Source organism: Solea senegalensis, linkage group LG20 (assembly GCF_019176455.1).
Source record: "Solea senegalensis isolate Sse05_10M linkage group LG20, IFAPA_SoseM_1, whole genome shotgun sequence".
Lineage (NCBI taxonomy): Eukaryota > Metazoa > Chordata > Actinopteri > Pleuronectiformes > Soleidae > Solea > Solea senegalensis.
In genome coordinates, this window is record NC_058039.1 from 7,366,750 (window position 1) to 7,389,735 (window position 22,986).

Genomic DNA, 22,986 nt, shown 5'->3' on the forward strand with positions numbered 1-22,986 from the left:
TGTGTGGATCCACGGGGAGGAGAGAGTTTGTGAGCAAAGCGCCCTCTCCTTTGCCTCTCCTCTTTTCACAGACAGACAGTGGAGAGGTGGACGTGGGAGTCAGCAGCAGTCGGGTCCATGTACTCCCTAAATGGACGTTTCGTGTTTTCTTGCCATCGGATCGCATTATATTAAAGAGGAGCCGTGCGTCTCAGTCCTGCAGCCGTGAGAGGCACGGACCGTGAAGGCATCACAGAGAGGGAGAGAGGACCGTGAAGACAGCACAGAGACGGAGAGGAAAAGGAGGGACGCACTTCGACCGACTCAAGAAAGCTTCTGGTCTGACAGACTGAGAACACATTCATTGGTGAGCATGCTTATTGATTTAGAGAGAAGAAAAAGTCTACTTTTGAAGAGATTTACAATTCTATAAATTAGATAGAAAAGGGTTCTGAATGTGGCGCAATTTGAGATGTTCGAGAAAGGAACAATCAGCAGGAAAACACTGAGAAGTGTCTGTAAACTCTGCACATAAAGCACAGCGTTGACAGAGAGGAATCCTCTGACTGCTTTTTCACACTACAGTCATTTGATTTGTGTGAAGCTGAAAACCATTTTTATTCGTGGCGGGACGAAATGAATAAGCCCGCTGCCTGCTCACTGTCACAGGTTGAAGTGAAGTCAAGATATGCGTGACGGAGTATGTGTGTGTGTGTGTGTAAGCCACCTGTCATGCATCATTTCCCATTCACTAAAGTATCATCCTTAACGCGCAGCAACAGTACCACGTGTTCTCTAAGTGTGCGCGCGCTCTTGTTTTTGTTAACTTTTCACTGATTTTCATGGAATAAACATTTCATATTTTAATGGTATCTCATGGACTTCAAAGTTCTACTGGAAATTGAATGCCCTAGTGTGTATTTGACTTTTCTTACATTTTGATGACCTTTTTTGGTTCAAACACTGACTTTGTCAGCAACAAATCGTCCTAATTTGGGACCAAAGCCATTCATAATGAGGCAGAACCTCACTTCTGAGGCTCTGGGTTAAGTTTAGAATTAAAGCGTGAATTGTGGTCAGATCAGGGTTAAGGCTGGGCATTGACTAGTTATGGTTAAAGCTTTGGCACACTCATCAAATCAGTGCGGTGTCCTAACAAGAATATCTGTGCAAACCTGTGTGTTTGTGTGTGTGTGTCTGTGTGTGCTTAGAGAGAGAGAGAGAGATAGAGGTTATGGTTGAATACACCAAAGAAGAAACAGGAAAACCAGGAACATGTAATTTCAAGCCAGACTGCACCCAACAAATGCATGGGCATCAATTAGTTCCATGGCATACGCAAGGTTTATGGGTGTTCTCCGTAAACCTTGGAGATCTATTTGACAGCGTCTGAAAAAGCTCTCATTAGTAATGAGTGGCATCCAATTTGTCACGGGGGCGGCACGCAAACTGTAGACTCACATTCATTCTCCTCTTTCTTACTTCTTTGACTTTACAATGCCAGGTGATTGATTCAAGTACCTTAAAAGCCTACCTCAGGGTTTTCTTGAGTCGTCTTTTGTTTGCGAACTGCTCTTTTTTGGAGCAAAATAGGTTGTGCACAGAGCTGCTTGACAGTCCAATTCATCAATGTCATAATTTGTTTTTATCCTCCGCACGCAGCCTCATTAAAACTCCGCTTTATGTGACTGTGTTGTTGCTTGGGGGAGTCGTGCCTCCCTCAAGGCAACTTGACATGCTCCCAGTCTGCTCCCTGTCTGTCTTTCTTGCTGCTTCTGTCCCCCTCTGTTGCCCCCTCCTTCTGTTCTTGCACCCCTTCTCTCTTGACATCATTAGCTTCCCCCCTGTTCCTGGATAGACTGGAGTGGAGCTGCAACCCAGAGGGAGGGAATCCCACTCCTCAGGACTCAGTCTGTCACCTCTAATTGTGAAATGCAGCGGAAAACATACAATTCGATGGAAGGCATTATTAATAATACACCAGTTCCACTGATATGCTGATATTTTTTTTTAACCATAAAACTATAAAAAGTGACTTGATTCAGATGAATGCTCTGTTTTAAGGCCAAACATCCCCTTCGTATACAGTAGCTGAAATGCCACCCATACACAAGCAGTTGGAATTATGGCTTCCAAGCAGGCCCATAAATCCAATAATAAAGGAGACTAGGCGCCAGCAGTGACAGATTCATTAGCCGATACTTGCTGTAAGTCAGTTCAGTGCATCAGGTGCAAAAGCTGTACACGGCAAGAACTTGCATTACAAAAGTCTCAGGTGGTGAACGGTGGTTGTAGAGGGGTGAAGGTGACAGCCGCTCAGTCATGACCATGGAGCAGTAAACGTCTGTAACTACTGGCTAGTGCTCTCGCTGTTTTAGAAGGAAAAAAAAACAACTGGCAACTTTGTGCTTAAAACAAGTAACTAAAAACAACTTATTACTTGCTTTTGGTTACAAAGAATAAATAATTTAAAAGCCAGTGCCGATAAAGTGATTTCCGCATTTTCACACTGATCATTACTTGATGCTTTGCTAAATGCAGTTTGCACTGGGCCCCGAATGTTTATGCTAATGGACGTTTGTTATGAACATGACGCATAAATAAGTGCATTACCAGCAGAGTGGGATTCTTTCTCTCCTGAGTCCAAGATTCAGAGTGCAACATTACATTTATAACATGGCAACGGAAAATAGCCATTGACTGGTAGGTGAAACAATACATGCTGTTATTGGCTATGCTGGTGTATTGTGTTTACCAACAATATCTTAATGTAGATGTATATCGTTCCGGTGTATCTTTTCTAAACTCTCTGATATTGACCAAAATATTCCAATCCAATATTGCCAGCCCTAAACAACATCAGTGTTGTTTTTTGTTATCGAAATAAATGCTTGATTGATTTTGTGGCCATCATCTAATCATGGCAGCTCTAAAATTCAATTATCACGGTCAATAGTTTGTGGTCATACACGGCCTTAGCAGCAGTACTAAACATGTGAAGTCCTATTAAGTGTAGTGTTTTTTAATTGGAGGGCTTCCTGTGACGTCTTATATGAATCAGACCTGTGGCCTGCGTTTACCTCTCCCTCTGTTGCACTTGAATAGTACTTCTTGGAAAGCAGGTGGTAAAAAGCAGAGTAGCATTGTGATAGCATGGACGGATTATGCTCTCCAGTAGATCTGCTGTCACTTCAAAACTCACTGTTACAAGAGATTCACTAATGAGAAGCTTTTTGCTCACTGTCGATCTGCTTCTTCATGTTCCCCTTCTCACTGCTTTTATCCGTCTCCCTCTCCTGTCTCTCCGTGTTTAATAGATGGGTTTTTTTCCGTCAAGGCCCTCTTTTGCCTGTGAGTGTGTGTGAGAGCAAGTGAGAGATTCTGTTTGAAGTCTTCATGTACAGAAAAAAAGGCCTGTCTTGAAAAAGTCTTGAACTCGCTGGAGTTTCTACCTTGGCTTTTTTCTTCTTTTTTTCCATGTGACATTGTGTCCAATTACAGAGATCTGTTTCAAATCCTCACAGACAAGAGTTCGTCTGGTATAGCAAGGCCTTTTGTTTTGAAACAACCTCCCAGTGTACAATGAAATGATGATTAGATGTTGGATCAAACCTCAGAGCTCTTGACTCGTCAAAAACCAAGGCCTGAACCAATCATATTTTTTGGAGAGCAATAAAGCCCACGGCCATGAGCAAAACAATAAGCTATTTCTCGGCATTGCATAATGTACAGCGCATAAAAACAATATGGATAATTAATCAGATTTATGTTTTTCAACTTTCGACTTTTTGTCGAAACCAATGCCGATATATATATATACGACTTTCCTTTTGCCCAACTGCAGAGGTCGTTTAGTCTCTTCTGTAGTGAGATTAATTATTAATTATTTTTCATGCATATGTAGCAGCAGATGTGGATATAAAATAGCTTTACTATGCAAAATAAATGAGCAGAAAAAATAACACCCAAGTCAAGGAGGTAGCAGCTTTTTCAGCCTACTATTTTAGTCATATCAGTGTATCTTGGTGTGATTTGCTGATAATATTGTGCATCCTTACTTTGAACCACATCTTTCTCCTCAATCTTATGTATCACCCTTATTTGCCCTTTCCCCCTGACCAGTCAGAGATGATTCCAGTGAAACAGCCTCACATTAACCTGCCTCTGTTCCTACAGCCGACAGAACATATTTAAACATGCACCTGAAGGGATAATGCTGGGGAGTGGATCTACATGTCTCTGACTTAGACATAACCCAGAGCCTACTTGGCTGGCTGACCGTCTGTCTGGAGACGTTATATTAGTTTTTATGGGATTTAACAGGCTCAGCGGGGGAGCATTTCTGCTGCAGAAGCTCGTCGAGCCACTAGACAGAAGGACTGAATGGAGGGAGGGAGGGAGATGGATGCCAAAATGAAATATACTGTGGGCAGGGAGTGATAGAAAATAGTGTGGGAGAACATAATGCAACATTATAATGTAATGACAGGAAAGATTAAAGAGGGATGGCTTGACGGTGATAAAAAAAAAGTAATAGAGTGAGACTGAGAGATGGGATCGAACTGCCAAAGTTGCCAAAGCGAAAGTGGAGAGGAAGTAAACGTTATGATTCCATGATAGTGATAGAGAAGAAGATTGGATCTCTTTTAATCAGATCAGACACAAAGGGAAATAGACAAATAGTTTTCTGTGAGACCAATCGAGGCCAGTGAAGCAGCATCAGGGAACTATGATGGCCTTTGCATACCAGAAAAGATTTAAACACTCCTTTACGTCGTCTCTCTCTACTCTCTCTACTTTCTGTCTCTGCTGTGTCCCCTCTTCTTCTTCTTCTTTGTTGTTTTATTCATTCAATGCATTTTGATTTAGGCTGCTGAATAAACATAGTGGCGCAAGATGGCAGCCTCCAAAAAGGGCAAGATCCTCCCCTAAAGTACACTTGAAAGGCTCATTGTAAGGCTTTGAAAACCAAACTAATTGTGTTTGAAACTGCTTATACACTTACAAAAAATACTAATGGGTGATGCAATCAATTTCTGTCAATAAACCTCCCTAAACGTTGCACACTGGACTTCTAAAACCAAGCCTTACAAAGTAGCCTCTACCCAAGGGATACTTAATTTTTTCTCTACTAGAGGAGAGAGTCCCCTGAGGGGGGAAGTGTATTCAGTTTAGAGTCCCCATCATGATATTAAAAGACGACACACACACACAGTCTCTTAATGTAGTCTGTTAGGATCGTTAGCCGAGTTAACGTCCATGCACTTGGCCTGATGGGAGCTGTGTCGTGTGCTCCCCAAACAGACACAGGGACACAGATATAGACCTGCCTTTGGGGAAAACACATGCACATGCACAAACACACACTCGCACACACAGACAAGCAGATGCACACCTCACGGTGTGGCTCTTACAAGCTGTGCCAGACAGGGATATTAAATCGGAACTGTGGTGATGGTTTGAGGCAACCATCGCTGTCACATTAGATTAGCTTGATGAAATTTGACTGCACCCCTCTTGTCTCGTCCCTTCCTCTTCTCCCTCTCTCATCATGTCTTTTTTTTTTTATTTATTTACTCAGTTTTTTTCCTGCTTTCTAGCGCTATTTGTCACAAAAGCCACCTCACTTGACTTGTTTGTCTGTTAAATGTAACGCAGGCCTTTGTTGTCTAAATTGCCTGTTAAAATTCAGGAACGGGGGAATTTTGAAAAGAAAATGTAAGCCTCCCTCACACTACGTTGCCAATCACCGATCCCTACTGAGCCTTACACAATCTGAGGAAGTTTTCTTTGTGTTCCAAGACCTTAGATCAACATGGATATTGGTTACATGTTTAACTCCTCCTCTCCTTTCCTCTCCTCTCCTCTCCTCTCCTCGTCTATCTAGCCTCATGTCACTTTGCTTGACAGAGCAGGAAATCAGTTTCATTTCTGCTTTAATTCGTTCTGATCAAACATGTCGCTCCCAATCAGCCCCATTTGATTAGGAGAAGCCCGTATCACAGCCCACCAAGCAGGTAATGGCTGACACTTATATTTCAGTAATATTGCAGAGAGAGTGTGTGTGTGTGTGTGTGTTTGTGTTTGTGCGTGCACATGCATGCGTGAGACAGCGGGAGATAGAAATGAAGAGAGTCTGTGAGAGTTGGATGAACACGTTCTTTCCCACCATACAAGGTTACATGTTGGCAATAGCAAATCAACCTTGTGTGTGACTCTTGTGCAATTGATATAAGTGTATCATGTATATGCAGAAACACTGTTTATTCCACTGTCTCTAAGGAAAGTCTTTGTTAGCATCCTTCCTTTTTCTTATTCTCAAATAATCTCATATCTCGTTTATCTCCTCTCCTCTCCTCACAGAGATATGGGGTGTAGGCTCCCAAAGCTGCGGAAGACAGAAGAGAGGCGAAGCCCAGGAAATATCTACTCCACGCTCCGACGGCCTCAGGTGGAGACTAAAGTGGGTGTGGCATACACCTACCACTTCCTGGATTTCCTGTTGGGGAAAGAAGGTATGGTTATTGTAACTGTGTGCATGCAGTATGCAGCTAATGGTCTCCTTATGGCAGTTCTCGTATGTGTGCACTTTATATACCCTCTTGTAGTTTTTTTTTCCCCCCTTGTCCTTTCCCAACATCATGTGACTCGACTTCATGTATCATCTCACTATCAAAGATATTCTGTTTTTAGGCTGGTTCTATCTTGTTCTTGTGATGAGTTATGAAATCTTAGAGAATCTTTGAGGCCTTAGAAAAACTTAGAATTAGTTGTTTTTTAGCATTGTTCCACGGACTCCTCTAAATTTCATATTTGACACAATCATCACATCACAGATAAACTCTCTAACAAAGATTTACAAGGCAGTAGGTCATGGTCATGTGACCTCACTCTTTAGCCTCTTCAATATTAAATTCCTTTTACTTAAAGCTGCATGTTATATGCACCGGGAACAAATTGTGTTGACTGAAACTGCATTGGTCAGTGAAGGACCGTTTAATGCTGCTTAAATCCATAGTGTCTACACATTCCTCACTGTAATTGACCTCATGTTTAGTGTTTATTATCCCACTGTAGGGAGTTCATGACAATGGAGAGCAGTTGCACACGCAACCCGGCCGAAAAAGAACAAATCTTGGCCCTCACATGCAGCAGCAGAGCTTCATTCAGCACTGATTCACATTTGTCCCAGTTCCAGTCTGGAGGAAGGAACAGTTTTTTAAGGAATGTTTCTTCACATTTGGGTAAAATCCAAAGGAGTCATTTTTGCTGAGCAAAATGTTCTGTTTGTAATATACTGAAGTTTGCTGTTGAACATTTCTCTGCTTTATCATCCCCCCCACCACCACCACTCCTCTCTTGCTGCGGTGTTTGTGTGTTCCACTCATAAAATAGTCACGCATGCTCATCCAACTTTACCCAGTTAAATTAAATGTTTAGGTCAGCAGCTCTGAGGAGCTGATTTTTTTTTTCTTCTTTTCGCTCTGTAGCTTGACTATCCTGAGGGCAGGACATGGCTTATGAGCTGAAGTTGTGTCTGTTTGTGGCTCCTGTTGCAGGGAGTTCAAAGAGTTTAATTCTCAGATTCAGCCACAGTGTGCGCGATGTAGTCATGCTCTTTTAACTTCCTCCTGCCTCTCCCTCACACAATGACAATACACTAAAGCTGATGTGTGCTCGCATGCTCTCTGGAGAAGTGCGTGTGTGTGTGTGTGAACTTGAGAATTTAAAAAATTGTGTGTGTATGTGTATGCTTGCAGCATCTTGAGAATGTTTGATGAGAATCCTCTAGAGGCGTCTGTTTGCTAAAAATACTAATTCTGCCATTGTGTTGGTGTGGACTGTGAGGAGATGGTGCGAGGCAAGGAGAAGAAACAGATAGTGTTAAAGCAGATTAAAAAAAACAACAACATTTTATTTCGTTATGGCTTAATGTGTTTATAAGCCACTGGTGTAAGCCACTCTATCACCCGAGAAGCTGAAAGCAGGTGCAAGTGACTCACTGAGTCCCTTTTAGAAGCATTTCCCATGCAACAGTGTAACAGACAGAAGGCACACCATCACAGCCAAGTGGCAGTGGTCTGGTTGCCAGTCGGATTCAATTTCGGCCAGCCTTGTCTTGTTTGGCAAATGGGTTAGGCTGTAGTCTTGGCTGGGACAAACCTGGCAACCCAGAATGGAGGTGGTGACCAAAGCAGACAAAAGACATGACAGTTTCTCCCCTTTCTTGCTACTGAAGGCGGCGCGAGATAAATTGACTGATTGTACGAGCAGCAGCACCACATGTATACAGACATCACACACACACACATATATATATATATATATATATATATATATATATATATACACATACACACTGCAACCATGGCACACAAAGCACTCTATAGCACTTAGTCAATAGAGTTAGTGTTATCTTTCTTTCGACAGGTGGGTCATTTATATGGTAAACTCAATGACACCACCTGAGCTGCTTAAGATGGCTATACTCTCTCTTTTAGGATAAACACAGCTTCTAAAGAAGAATTGATTGTGTGTGTGGTTATGAGTGGGTGTGTGCCTGCCTCTCTCCTGTCTCTTTCCCTCTCTCCGTTTGTGATAGAGAGACCCAGAGAAGTGAAGGATTCCTGAAGGATTATCTGATTGTTTGTGGAGATTGAGCGACCTCATTCCCAGCAATGGTATTTATTTGTGTGTGTGGGTGGGTGGGTATATGTAGGAGGCAGATAGAGGAATTTGTATGTCAGTCCATGACATTGAGGAAACCCACGGTCAAATCCACACGTTAATTCAATTTGCCTTCCATTAATAATATTATTTCCGTGCCAGCGTGACATGACAACTCCCTCTAATGAAAAATAAATATCTGTCCTGGTGACCCCTTTAAGATATTTTAAACTCGGTGGCGGTTTATTAAACTAAGTTGTGTAGTAGGAGCTTTCTGATCAGACAGAAGAGGGATGTAGATTGGTCCCTACCTGGACCTTTGACTCGTTCACAGTGCTGTCCTTGTCACAGTATACAGGCACTAGCATGGAATCGATTCATTGAATTATGTGTGTCCACCTATGCACCGCTATGGAGTGAAACGCCCCCTTTTATCTCGTTAGTATTAGGTTGCTTCATGTTTGGGTGCCATTCTGGCTCTCCCTTCCATCCATTAACTTAAAAATATTCAACTCTTTGAGCTGGCATAACGTAAAATTAGTCACTTTGTTGGTCCAAAGAAAAATGCACTGGCCTCAATTTAGTTGCTGTTGTCTAATTCGTCTATGCACCGGCTTCTTCTATTATTTATTTTAGTATTTATTTATTTATTTGCTCATGTTTGAAAAGGAGTGGGGAGAAGTTTCACACACAGACCACCCATCAGCACCGCCCCGGAGTTAAATAGTGACAAATCAAGTACATAATCAAATCAAAACAATCCCCTCTGTATACATCATGTTTTGACAACCGCCTCTTTTTCTAAGTCAGGGGTGAGAACTGTGGTGCATGCGCAGAGCAGCCAGGTCAGCTTGAGTTTGACCCGGGTTTTATTGAAGCTATACATTGAGTATTCTCAGTCACCTAATCTGGGTGTCAATCCCACTTTGAGATTCTTGATTTTGTGAAATTTCAAAAGCCTGGCACATGAATGTCTTCTCTCTCATGTCATGTAAGGCTACTGAACTTGGCTGATTAAAATAGTGTCCGTCTTTGTTTCATGAGCTTATGCAAGGCTTGAGCTGAAAGAAAGTGCATGTGACTCAGCCCGGCTGGCTCACTTGTGCTGGGTCACGACGACCCTGTGGTGAATTTAGGAGGCATGAAGAGAAAAGTGCTCAGTGTTTCAGGCATTTGGCCTGGGATTCACACAAGGACAGTTTATTTGAAATTGAAGCCCCATCTCCATCACATGACATGAAACCAAAGTCTTGTTCTCACCTGGAAACATCCCCTACTATTACAACAAGTAGCAGCAGGATCTCCATTGTGTGCCTCATGTAATAGCGATTGGTTACCTTGACATGTCAGCATGAATGTTAAGTATGAAATGTAACAGCCATGTGTGACATTTTAATCCATCCTCCTTTATGTGTCAAAGCTGTGCACGGATAATTAGGAGAGAGACAGAGAGAGAGAACACCGAGAGTAAGGAGGCAGAGTGTAGAGAAAAAAAGTCACAGAGATGTAATGGAGAACTACAAGTGAGGGAATGAACAGCCCATGAAAGCATGAGACATGCAGCGAGTGCTAGTCTGGAATGGGGAGGAGGAGGACGAGAAGTAGAGAGAAGAGTAAATTAAAGGTGTAAGGAGCAGGAGGAGGAGCAAGCAGAAGTTGGGAATCTGTGGATGTGTGAGGTGTGAGGAAGGAGGTTAGGTGTGACGCTGTGTGACTAACGCTGGTATCTGGAGCAGACCGCACGGAGCTGAACTGTGCTGATGACTTTCTGCCACCCTGCAGAGATGGAGAGCCACTTGTCTCATTAAAACTTGCATGTGTTTAACACTCAGATGCGTGTTTGGTTGACTGGTTACAGTGTCTGTGTACTATATGTGTTTGTGTGTGTGATGTATGTATTTCCTCTGTTAAGGACGTGGCAATAATCCTTCTACTTGACACGATATGTCTTTGCTATCAGAATCAGAATGTGATGTATGTGGCTCTGACGGCAGGCAAAGCACAAATCCATCATTTTGTGACATCTGCCTTATCTGATTCAAGTTTCCCGGGCAACATATTATGAAGAATTGTTGAAAATGGTGACAGTTGACAGTTCAAAACATTTTAATGGATATTTTTTTTTTTTAATGTTCAATTCTAATTGGCATAAATCCGGTTTGGAATGCCAGCAAAGATGGCAGAGAGCTACTATGTGTCAAAAGTGAGCCAGACTAGAATTCACACCATCACAAGTACATGGTACTGTGTGTGCCTTAAGCGCCACGCTGTGTTCCCACACCAAACTTCTTTTTTTTACCAGCTTGTATTTGTCAGATTTTCCTTCTGAGGCAGTTTGTGTAAAGCAGGCGCGCTGCAGAGATCAGACGCCATTCAAAAAGATCTCAGACGCTGACCGACTACTGCCATAGCTCGTGGCTGCATTCCCCAAACAGTAGGGAGCTCCTGGCTCCAGGAAGTTGATTATTTTGTAGTCACTGTTTTGGCACATATCCTCACGTAAAAACCTCTGCAAGTCATTAGAACGCTATTTCAATAAACGTGAACCTCCACCAGGCAGAGGGATAAGCCCTGAGGGTGGCTGTGAGTAGTAATCCCCCCTGCATCACCTAGCAGGCTTAGTGCAAACTATCTCTGTCATGTGCACGCACTCGGGCAACAACACCAGGCAATAAGATGGCCCATGCACGCTGGCAGAGATACGGTGGTACACATAAACCCACAAAATATGCTTTACAGTCACACATAGAAATGTGTACAAGGAATTAATGAGCTCTTTCAAAAGGATACAGGGAGGAGATGACTCTCACACATACACGGCATGTGGATTCCAGGGTCAAAAAGTGAGTCATTCGTGCACAACACACAGCAGCCGTTGTGTGGTCAAAGTTGTGGGTTGAGATAGAAATAGCAGGGCAGGGAATCAACAGCTGAGCAGCCGCTCACACAATTAAACAGCGCACATCAACATACTCGCATACATGTGCTCTCACATACTCTGTTTGGAGATCTCTGTGCATTCACTTTGTATCGAGAAAGGCGGATGCAACAGCAGCATTGCCCTGACATTACAAAACAGGTCGGAGTACGACTGAAAACACAAAATGAAATATTTCAGATTAAGGACAAACTGACTGGCTCTTTAAACCTCCCTTTTCTGCCCTGAGCTCTTCCCATGCTCCTATTCTGGAGCGGAACTGCAGCCTCCCCTTTTAAATCCCACAGTGGCAGACAGTATAAATGAAGTTTCTCCCCAGCCTAAAGCGCCGCGGAGCACCCTAATAACTTTTGTATGCCTTTGCCTGAATTAGCTGCGATGCCTTGCTGGCATTTCGACGGTGGGTGAGTGCCAGCCGTGCAGAGCAAATGATGGCTAATGACTGTTTACGGTGACAGGATCGTTGTCACCCCACCACGCACTAAACCACCCAAGTCTCCAGCTGTTATTATTATTATCACTGTACTGCTTTTGATAATTCCCCACAGACACCCATTTAAGTGTGCTTGATGACAGACTCCCCCGATTCCAAGCATTTAATGCCAAGATGATGTGATGGTTGGATTTTCGCTGGAATTATTATTATTTTTTTTTTTATCATTTTCCTACTGAGATGGGAGTCAGGAAAATTGTGTTTTCTTGTTCTTCTCTCTGTAACACGCTGGCCGGCTTCTCGTGTGTGCGAACACGTGCCAGATGATGGAGAACAAATTAAAAATGAGATGGCTTGCACATCTCTTTTTTTCTTTTTTTCTCCTTTGTGTGTGTGTGTGTGTGTGTGTGTGTTTTTTGTGTGTGCATGTTAATTTATTCAGGTTATTTTCTCTTCTCCAGAACCCATGCAAATGAGATTGAATGGGAAAGGATGACAAGCATTCAGGCACAGACAGCCTCATCTCTCTCTCTCTCTCTCTCTCCTCCTCTCTCCCACTCCCATCATTGCCATGATAACTGCCTCTCCTGTTCCATTTGCCTTCTCTTCACCTCTCTCCTCTGCCTCCCTCCATCTCGTGTTCACACACCTGGCTTCAGTCTGTGATACAGAAGCGCCTATTTCCCTAAAAGCCGGTCAATGGAGAGAGGGCTGTACCACAAAACAGCGGCCCGAGAGGGCGGTTCTCACAGACATTGCACTCTCTCTGGTGGATTTGCAGTGACGGTTTGCATCTATAAGATAAGCTCCGCTAACCATTCCCGCTGAACTGAAGGGCTTTTCTTTCCATTGTGTGTGGTAATAAGGTAACGGGCTCAGTGCTCGAGATTTGCTGCTAATATCGCACCAGCAAAGACGATAGCATTGTCTTTCCAACCTTTTCATGAACAAAAACTCTGATCAAATGAGCGTTTCCCAGCATGCTTTTTTGTCTACATCTTTGCGTGTGTGTGTGTGTGTGTGTGTGTTGTTTCCCAAAAACCCAGACTGTGCCCAGTCACAGCGAGGACACAGGATAATAGTCCTGGTGTAATTAGTTTCCGATTCAGCGTGAAAATGCCATGTGTTGTTCAGCGGATATTATCATAATAAAACATACTCTCTGTCTTTGTGTCTTCACACCCTTTGTCCATTTTTCCTCATTGTATTCTCTCCTCCTCTTTGTTCCAGCATTTATCCACCTCCAAATACCTTTTCTCTCACATCTTTGTCTTGACCACTTCCTTATTATCCCTTCTTGATGAAAATGTTTCTTCCCTTACCCCCTTACTCTCTCTCTCTCTCCCCCACCTGTTCTCCTCCCTGCAGAGGTGTCGGTGTCATCGGTGCTTTGTCTTTCTTCGGTCAGAGAGCTGCCGGTTCAGGTCAGGGAACTCTACGCCCAGGGATTTGTCCTTGTCTCTGTGCATCCCTTCGTGCACCCCTGCGGCCCTCGCCATGCGCACATCCAACGCCAGCTTCACCGGGCCGTGCTGGTCAAAGAGACGCCAAGGTTTGTAACCTAAACCATTTCTACTGTAGGAACAAGTGCTTTTGACCATAAAGATTGAAATTGCACAGTGATGTGATTAAGATGAAGGAGATGATTAATGTTGGGCCAGAGTGGAAGGCACCGGAATCTGATTATCGTAAGAGAAAAAATCCTCCATCTCTTAATGTAAAATGAATTTCACATGACGCAACCGCACAAAATGTCTTCTTGCAGCAACACTTAATTTTTCTGTGCTTTTTACGTGACACTAAAACCTACATTTGCCACCATATTTATTTCACATCACCCCGTCACTGCTAATGTCGCAATGTGAGTTCTACTCTTCACCAGTAAAGGGAATGCATCCTTAAAATTGATACCATTAGTTTTGTCTTTTTAATTACCGGCACTTAACATGGCTTTTTCCTGCACATGAATATTTTCCGTCATTTCCTAAACACGTGTGATGCATAAAACATCAAATGACCCACATTCTCCCCATCACATCAGACTTCGTCTTGCGACGGATTAATGATGAAACTAGTGTCTCGTATCGCGATGAGGACGCCTGTCGAGCTGCTTGCTGTGTTTTCCCACTCACAGAACCGTGGTTACATATGCAATTACAGGAACAACATTGCTGAATCCACAGTTTCAGGCTTCCTGCCGTGTTCAGTGTCTTCAGTCTCTATTTTATTGTGAATTCAAGGAATACATATTGTATTCTCACACACACACACACAGAGAGAGGCATGCTCGCGCACAGGCAGGTGCACGGGCTGCTCCTTTGATGCCCCTCCTGCCAAGTGGTCCTGCTGCGTCCTGGCACCTGTCACCGTGGAGACGGTTGATTGCATCATCAGCACTCGCCAGAGGGGAACGGCATGCTGAAAGAGAGAAACCATCTCTCCATCCTTTCATCTGCGTTCCTCAGTGATGGCTGGTCCCCTTTTTTCTTTTGTCCTCCGCGTGCCTCTTTGTCGCCTTTACTCCGCCTTTTTTATCTCCCCATCATCGCCGTCCCCCTCTCTACAAGCGAAAAAAGAAAAATCTGACACATCTTCTGTTTGAAATCTAGCTGGGAATGTCACTCATGCCTCAGAGCACAAGATATTGCTATGGCCTCCTCGCTGACCTCAATCCAAATCTGAAGAGGCATATCTGAATACTCCTTTCATGATGGTGTCTAGCAGTGCGAGCAGAGCGAAATTCCGTCTAATAAGTCTTTTGTGATTGTGGTGAATGTGCGCACTCCTTTCGAGATGGAACCTTCGCCCTGTCACAAATGACATAATCGTTCGGCTGGGTCGATGAGTGCATGTGATCACGTCAACCAGAATCTATAGAGTGGAGGCTCGTTTGGACTGCGTCAGGGATAATGAACAGAAAACAAATGTGAAGTTCGCAGTGCGGTGAGAGTTAATGTGAGCGCAATCAAAGTTATTCGATGTGCTACACTTAATATTTGTTTTGTCTCTCACCCCCCCCGTAGCTCAGAGAAAAGCCAAATGAGGTGTGCGAGACATCGTCTGGAGACGGATGTGTGTGTGGCGGGTCATCAGGCTGCCGACCCAGAAGTTATCCAGAGCTATGTGAAGAGGGTGAGTCCAAAGCCGTGACAACAGAGACGGTCTGAGCTCAGGTTGAATCACTGTTCGTGGACGTGACTTCACATAGCACAAACTACAGTCTTTGTTGTGTTGTGGAAACAGCACGGTTGGTATTCCTCAAATAGAATCTAGTGGTTGGTGGTCATTCTATTAAATTTTTTTTAGGGTTATTCAAATATTGTTGTTCATCTCTTTGGGGTCTGGGGCTTCACGTTGTGGGACTTATTTCAGAGAAAGGCCCTGTGTACACTGACAAATCTAACTGAAGCATGCAAATTCCTGTCAAAGGACAGGAATATTTTAAATCTGCATGTCTTAGGAATGCACTTCTCTATCTTGGGTATAGATACGAATTCTTGCCTCAACTGGGTATACAACCCATACCCTATAGTGCTCCCTATTTCCTCATATTTAAAAATGTTTCTGTAGTGGTTAGCGCTCTTGTCTTTGCAGCAAGAAGACCGGGGTTTGTGGCCCAGTCAGAACAAGGACCTTCCTGCATGGAGTTTGCGTGTGCTCCCCGTGCGTGTGCGTGGCGCGCGTGGCGTGCGTTGCGTTTTCCCCAGGTTCACTTTCCTCCCACAGTCCCAAAACATGCAGATAGACACTCTATATTGACTGTGGATGGTTGTTTGTCACTATGTGGCCCTGTGATGGACTGGCCACCTGTCCAGGGTGTGACACCACATTTCACCCTCTGTCAGCTGAGTTTGGCACCAGCAACTAAGTGAGTGAGAGTAAGAGTGAGTAAACGCAGAGTTTGAGGGGTTTTTTTTAACATTAAAAAAGAAAGCCTGTATAACATGTTTAAAGAAATTGAAAGAGAGCAAAAATCAAAACCCAGCGGGTGCCAGTGCTCACGAGCAACTCAAATTATTGATAGGCGGGTTACACCCTGGGCATTTTTGGACTGTGGGAGGAAATCGGAGAACCCAGAGAAAACACACACACACACACACACACACACACACACACACACACACACACACACAGAACATGCAAACTCCATGCAGAAAGGCCCTTTTCATGACCGGTTGCTAACCGGGTCTTCCCACTACACCAACAATGTGCCCCCCACCACCGCTCCTTGTTTTCATGTTCTTTAAATTACAGAAACATTACAGGGCTTAGGTTGCTACAGGCATCTACTTATGATTTGTGTGTGTGTGTGTGTGTGTGTGCCGTATGGTAAACCACCTTCTGGTCCCGACATGCAGCAAATAGGTTTTCCTTTCAAATGATCATACCAATTAATAGTGAGGGGAGTACAACTGTAAAAAAACCAAGATGATGGAAGAAGGAAAATAAACCAACCAGTTGCATCTGCTGCAACGCTAATTCATGCTGCCGTGACTGATGAACAAAGAGTGGATCTATACAATGATGGGAGGGTTACGGTACACAATAGAGAGAGCGTTAACCTTAAGATCCCGCGCCAACCGCGGCGTCATCACTGACATTTTATCATCCATGAAACGCACCTTTTTTTTTGTCTGCTTGTGAATTTGCCAACAGACCGGCAATGGGAAATGAAAATGTGCTCTATTGAGTAGATTTGCATCTGAACACCCAGAGAACACAAAGGGAAACCTGATTGGATGGAAATGCACATAATATGATCGGCTCCGGCGGTGTGACATGAATAACCAATCAGATCACGAAAGCTGCCGAGTACAGTATCAGAAACCGCGAGCAGTGTGCGTGTTTTAAAATTTCAATACTTCAAACTGTGTCACAAGACCTTCTACTCCAAATGAGTCTTTGGACATACTTGTCAAAAATCATGGTGTTTGAATTTATACTTGTGTTTAGTGTGTGTGTTTGTGTGCGTGAGGATAAGTGTCAAAAGTTGTGTGTAATGGGAGAAGATGAGTCTCATTATTGCGCGATGGTAGTTTGCAATGTGATTGTTCTCCCGTCAAGTCTGTCTGAAACTGTCAGCTCAAATATCAACTGACAATTAACCAGCAGAGCCTCCACGGGAGGGAGTGAGACGCACGTCCAGTTACACACACACACACACACACACACACGTGCCAGTCTATCACACACGTGTGCACACGTTGAGATAATGAGGTCCTTTTTGTCATTTGAATATTTGATCTTTGCAGATGATTAGGTAGGCTGTTATTGTGCAAAGATCCGTCAGCCTTTGTTTGTGTGGAAATGAGGTATTGTTTGTCTGACTGTAGTCGAAGAAACTGTAAATATGCTTCACGTAATTTTATTATTAATGTGTCATTCAAATGGGGTTTATGGGAAGGTGATAGCACTGTGTGGGCATTGCTTCTGCAGATCCAGGATGTAGCAGAGCAAGGCGTGATGTTTGTGGGCTTCGTTCAGCAGCCGGGCGGCGGACCGTGCTTCACAGGGCAGTGGGACCCTGAAGAGCTGTCATCCTTGCATTCAAGCCCTTCGCCCATACACCGAAACCCCTTTAGCACCAGCACCAGCCCGACAGATGTGACAGAACCACCTCAGAGTGGCATCGAGACCGACCATCACCCGTTTGGACCTCAGGGGTTAGATCATGAAAGTGTAGAATGTAACTCGCAGCCTTTGGTGCCCAGAGAACTGGACTTAAGCTCTCTGAAACCTGCCCAGAGGTCAGAGCTCAGCAGAGAGGAGAGCTCACCTCAGATCATCTTGAAAGAACCACTAGAATCAACAAACCGACCTCAAAGTCACAATAACCCAGGTGTAGACACAGTTCTTTGTTGTCCGAGTCAAGACACAGGAGGTGCCACTGAGAACCAGCAAAGTCTTGGACAGCAGGAGCGTTGTCTACCACAACACAAACTCTTGACAGAGAGACGCTTTAACCTGCCAAACCAGAGAGGAAGACGAAGTGCAAGCATGGACAGCTGGCTCAGCTCTCCAGAACTGCAGCGCAACGACGGAAAAAGGCCCATCTCCGTCTGTACAAACGGACAAAGCCGGGAAACGACACACAACAACAACCATATCTCTCTGAAGAGTTCAGAGAAAGATCAAAATGCATCTTCACCACCAGCACAGGCTCGTAAGTAACCAGTCTGATGTCAGTTTGACAGGAAGTGGATTTCCCCTCTTCACCCACTAATTCCCTGGTTTGTTTGTGATTGCAGGGATGCAGCTCTTTGCTCTGTACAACCACACAGGAGAGCTCAACACTTCACTGAGGTTCTACTCGCTGAGGGTGCCTCTTCGAGTCCAGAAGGAAGAAGGGCTCGTCACAGAAGTCGACGCGCACTGGCTCGACCACATGAGTCAGCATTTCAGCAGCGGTGCGCACCTCGTCGACGGGTTTTTCCATCTCGAAGATAATAACGGTATGTTGTATATTCTGTTATTTTATTATTGTGTTTTTTGGTCCATAAAATGTCAGTTAATATTGAAAAATGGTGATCAGTGTGTCCCAAACCAAGTGATGTTCTCATATTTCTTATTTTGTCCACAGACCAAACTTACTCAGTTTTAATGATTTATATACACATAAACATATATACATATATATACATATGTATGTGTGTGTGTATATATATATATGTGTATGTATATGAATATATGTGTATGTATATGAATATATGTGTATGTATATATATATGTATATATATATATGTGTATGTATGTATGTATGTATATATATATATATATATATATATATATATACACACACATACATTTAGTTAATTCTATCTTATCTATCGATCGATCGAATTAACTAATTGTCCCTAGTGTGTTTTCTAGGTTTCCTATAGCTAGATACAACCTTTCAGTATGAGTACACATACATGAAATATTTTAGCAGCAAAAGTGTGACAGTGAACCAGCAGCATACACCCCTGAACCTGCGGAATCTAAATGGAACTCGGCCATCATACATCCGATTATTTACTGCTGTGATATTCCTATAATGTCTGCTGTGCAAAGGGCCTGTTGGTTGTTTACTGTATGTGAGCTTCATTGTGTAGGAATTGATTAAAGAAACCCTGCAGGCTGTCAAAAAAGTGAATCTTTTCCTGGCTGTGGCTTCATATATATCATCAAATTAGTCACAGATCATAAGTTTAATAAAAAAAAGTTTTTATTTGGAAAAACAATTAGGCACATTCTAAATTGACCATAAGTGTGAGCGTGAATGGTTGTTTGTCTCTGTGTCCCTGTGATGGACTCGCGATCTGTCCATGGTGTACCCCGCCTTTCGCCCTATGTCAGCTGAGATTGGCACCAGCGGCCCCTCATGTGGAGGATAAAAGCGGTAGAAGATGAATGCTGAATTGTGGTGGACGACTTACCGACGTTATGCTGCGCAGTGACATGAATAGCTTAAACTCTTAGAAGAAGTTCTAAAAGTTTAGTCGCACCAGTGTGTAAGAAGAGGAGAATTCCGCTCCGGCTGTAGATGTATCCTTCACTGCAGGATAACGGATAATATGCATGGAGCGGCTGCTGTGCCGTTAGTCTGTGGCTTACGGCATAAGTCACTGCTCAGTCACCCGTGGAATGAGCAGGCTTAAGTCATAGGAGCGAGGGATCAATAGTGAGAGATTGAAGCGTCTGAATCACATACATCCTCCTATATTTCAGCAGTGTCTCAAATTTGTCCTGTTTTTTTTCCTTCAGGCAGCAGAGTTTCATCTGTGGATAGTGTGTTCATCTTCCAGAGCTCTGCAGAGGAGACCAGTAACATCTCCTATGATGCTATTGTGGTTGAACAGTGGACCGTTGTTGATGTGAGTCTTTTTGAGTTATTAACACTCTGGAGAAGATGAGAAATCCTGTGTGACTGTGTGTGTAGACTATAACCTGCTTCTTTCTCCTGTGTCCCGTGTGTCTTTGTGCGTCTCTAACTGCTGTTTTAGGGCGTCATGGTCAAGACGGACTACATCCCATTGCTTCAGTCTTTAGCTCCATACGGATGGAGGCTAATGTGTGTGTTGCCTACGCCAATTGTCAAGACTAACAGGTACAGGATGACCTACAGTTATCACTGTATCTCTACACAGCATGAATGTTCAGGGTTTGTTTTTTAGTTTTTTTCAATTACAAAAAGTCGATCAGTTAATGCGATTATTTGTAATTTTCTGTGTTCTGTGTTCACATCTTGGAGCTGCTTCTAGCAGATTTTTTTTACCAGGGCCTTTGAATGCATCTTGTTAGCTGCTCGTCTTTGCTCGACACGCCGTGAACCCTGCGTTGCTCTCACTACCTCTCACGCGCTGAAGTTTGTCGTTGGTGTTCTTGGAGCGGAGAATTTCCCTCTGACAAAAATATGTCTGATGTAGAAATGTGATTTTTTTATTTTTTTATTCTTAGCTTAAAGATAAAAGGTGAAGTTTTATGAAAGCACAAGCTGCTGGATCTGAGTCAACGTGTGGAATAGCTATCTTGAAACGTTCTTTACAGTTAAGCAGCATGTTGTATTTTTGCATATTCTGTTGTATGGCTCTATGGAGGAGATGGCACATTTGATTATTCGACAGATAATCCCACTGATTATTCAAAGAGCACTTTCATCTTGAAATACCCATCCTTAATCTCCACTAAAACCTGTCTTCTACCTTTACATTTGATCATCATTATCCATCTATCCATCTTCTACCGCTTTATCCTCCACGTGAGGGTCGCTGGCACCAATCCCAGCTGACATAGGGCGCCATCACAGGGCCACATAGAGACAAACAACCATCCACTCTCAATTTCGTGTTCAATTTAGCTAATCTCCAAATCTGCATGTTTTTGGACTGTGGGAGAAAACCCACGCACGCACAGGGAGAATATGTATACTCTACCCTTGTTCCGAACGGGCCGCAAACCCAGGAAACGGTGCCAACCACTACACCAACCGTGTGGCCCCATTTGATCATCATGTCATCGAAAATCAGCAGAGTGTTGATGTCAGACTCATGATTCTTTTGTCCTCGTCTCATTCTGACATTCTACCGTAGAAACACAGGACAGATGGTTTGAGATCAGACAAATCGCCGTCATGTGCTCGTCTCAACATGAAACCACTTTTGAAAATCCGCCTGGAGCTGCGAGCAAAAAAAAAAACCCACAGTCGCTGAAATGCTCCCGTCTTGTAATCTGTCACTTCGCAAACCGCGGCGAACAGAAAGTGGATTTCAAAAACATTAACAATGCAGGCTCATCGTCAGATCACAACGTAACAGCGAACACAAATAAAAAAAAAAAAAGTGCTGCACTTTTCTTTTTGCAGTGATGGGAGTTTGTCAACCAAGCAAATCCTCTTCCTTCAGAGACCCATTCTGCAACGCAAGAGGAAAGAGTTCAAGGTTTGTTTCCCCCGTTTTCTCTGTCACTCGTCTCTGTTGTGCCTCAAGGATACATGACTCCATGTCATACGAGGTGTCGTTAGAAAGCCAACCTTCTAAATATGGGATGTACAGTAAATATAAAAGTCTAATAATAGGCAAGTAGTCGGCCTCAAACTGTACAGGAAAGAGGCGTCACTGAGCGAGGCTTTGTTGTGGTTTGGCAGGTGTCTGGAGAGACGGAGAGAAAAAAGGTAGAGCGCAAAACTGTCTTAAGTCGTATCCGTTTGATTTCAGATGCTGAGCCTCAGGGGTCGCAACAAGGCGAAGAAGAACTACACAGGAGAGGAGAGAGAGATCAGGTCCCCCGTGATGGAGGCAGAGATGGACACGTTGGAAAGAAACATAAAAGGAGAGGAAGCCGAGGTGACGGAGAGCGGGGAAAGCAGAGGGAATCAAAGAGGGAGCAGAGCTCAGGAAGGTGGAGAGGACAGAGGAGAGGACGCATGGCATCAGAGCGGCTCCGTGTTCCTGTCGGGGAGCAGAGTCTCCGTTGAAGACCGGGAGGAGGAAACTGACATTGACGTGATCCCTCTGTCCCAGCAGGAGAAGTCGGTGAGATGGACAGATGTGTGTCAGAGCAGCAGCGGCGACGGAGAGATCGCAGAGAAGGGGAAGATGGAAGAGCAGATCAAACAGCAGCTGTTCTCCGGCGTCTGTTGAAAAACGTGAGGCGGCAATCAGGGAAGGTGAAGCTGAAACCTGAGTCCATTATCGAGACAAGTCCTTAAAGGGTTTTTATTTACTGTGTGCACACCCCTCCCCCCCCAGATGTAGTCACCTATAATGTATTTATATAATGTACAGTTGCAAACGCTTCAGTCTGCGCTCTACTGTCTTTCTTTGGGGTTTTAGCTACGATAAATAAGTGTTGTGCAGTTTTTCTGCTTCAGGTCAGTGTTATTATTTCATGTCTAATACATGACGGACTGTACGAGACAATACAGTAAAACCTTAAACAAGTATCCTGTCCAAGCCTTAAGTATTTTCTGGTGTTTTGCTACTTTCTTTTAATAGGAAGTTAGAAAGGATTGAGAGTATGGATTTCACTGGGTTTATATGCAAGTATAGGAATCTCTAACGGACACTTTTATTTCACTATCACATTCTGTTGGCCAATAAACAAGAGTTAGCGCAGATAAATGTTATTTTAAAACAGCTCACTTTGTTTTTCACGCTGTCCTTAGCCAAGTCCACTACCCAAATATAGCTAATAAAAAAAGGGGTCAGAGGTCAAATCATGTGTAGATTTTCTAATATTCTGTGTTATTATTGACGTAATGTGTGGTACATTTCTCTGGGTAAGTCAGGGTAAGATATCTATATCCGTCTCAACACAATGGAAGCAGATTAAGTGAGTTATTTAATCTAGATTATTTCAGTGTCATACAAATAATTTCCTTTCGTCAGTCACACAAGTCTCTGACACTCGTTTCCACTGCTGGGTTGCAGTCACCTGCATTTTATTAGACAATTTTGGTGAGATCACCCGATTTGGAAAAACACCCCGA

The 22,986-nt window shown here is 43.6% G+C and overlaps 1 protein-coding gene across 1 annotated transcript; it reads left to right on the plus strand.

Annotated features, from left to right (window-relative positions):
• Nucleotides 1-78: 78 nt before the first annotated feature.
• Nucleotides 79-22,440, plus strand: rftn1a (raftlin, lipid raft linker 1a). Its single transcript, XM_044052858.1, has 10 exons — nt 79-346; nt 6,343-6,494; nt 13,386-13,569; nt 15,041-15,149; nt 17,454-18,180; nt 18,266-18,469; nt 19,764-19,873; nt 20,003-20,106; nt 21,361-21,436; nt 21,713-22,440. Exons 2-10 carry the CDS (start codon nt 6,347-6,349, stop codon nt 22,136-22,138), a joined length of 2,088 nt encoding a protein of 695 aa, XP_043908793.1. The 5' UTR covers nt 79-346; nt 6,343-6,346; the 3' UTR covers nt 22,139-22,440.
• The last annotated feature ends 546 nt before the right edge of the window (nt 22,441-22,986 follow it).

Bases quoted from the DNA above. Each gene is read 5' to 3' on its own strand.
- rftn1a (XM_044052858.1), top strand. From the start codon at position 6,347: ATGGGGTGTAGGCTCCCAAAGCTGCGGAAGACAGAAGAGAGGCGAAGC. The intron at 6,495-13,385 runs GTATGGTTATTG...TCCTCCCTGCAG, and splicing joins TTTCCTGTTGGGGAAAGAAG to AGGTGTCGGTGTCATCGGTG. The intron at 15,150-17,453 runs GTGAGTCCAAAG...TTGCTTCTGCAG, and splicing joins TCCAGAGCTATGTGAAGAGG to ATCCAGGATGTAGCAGAGCA.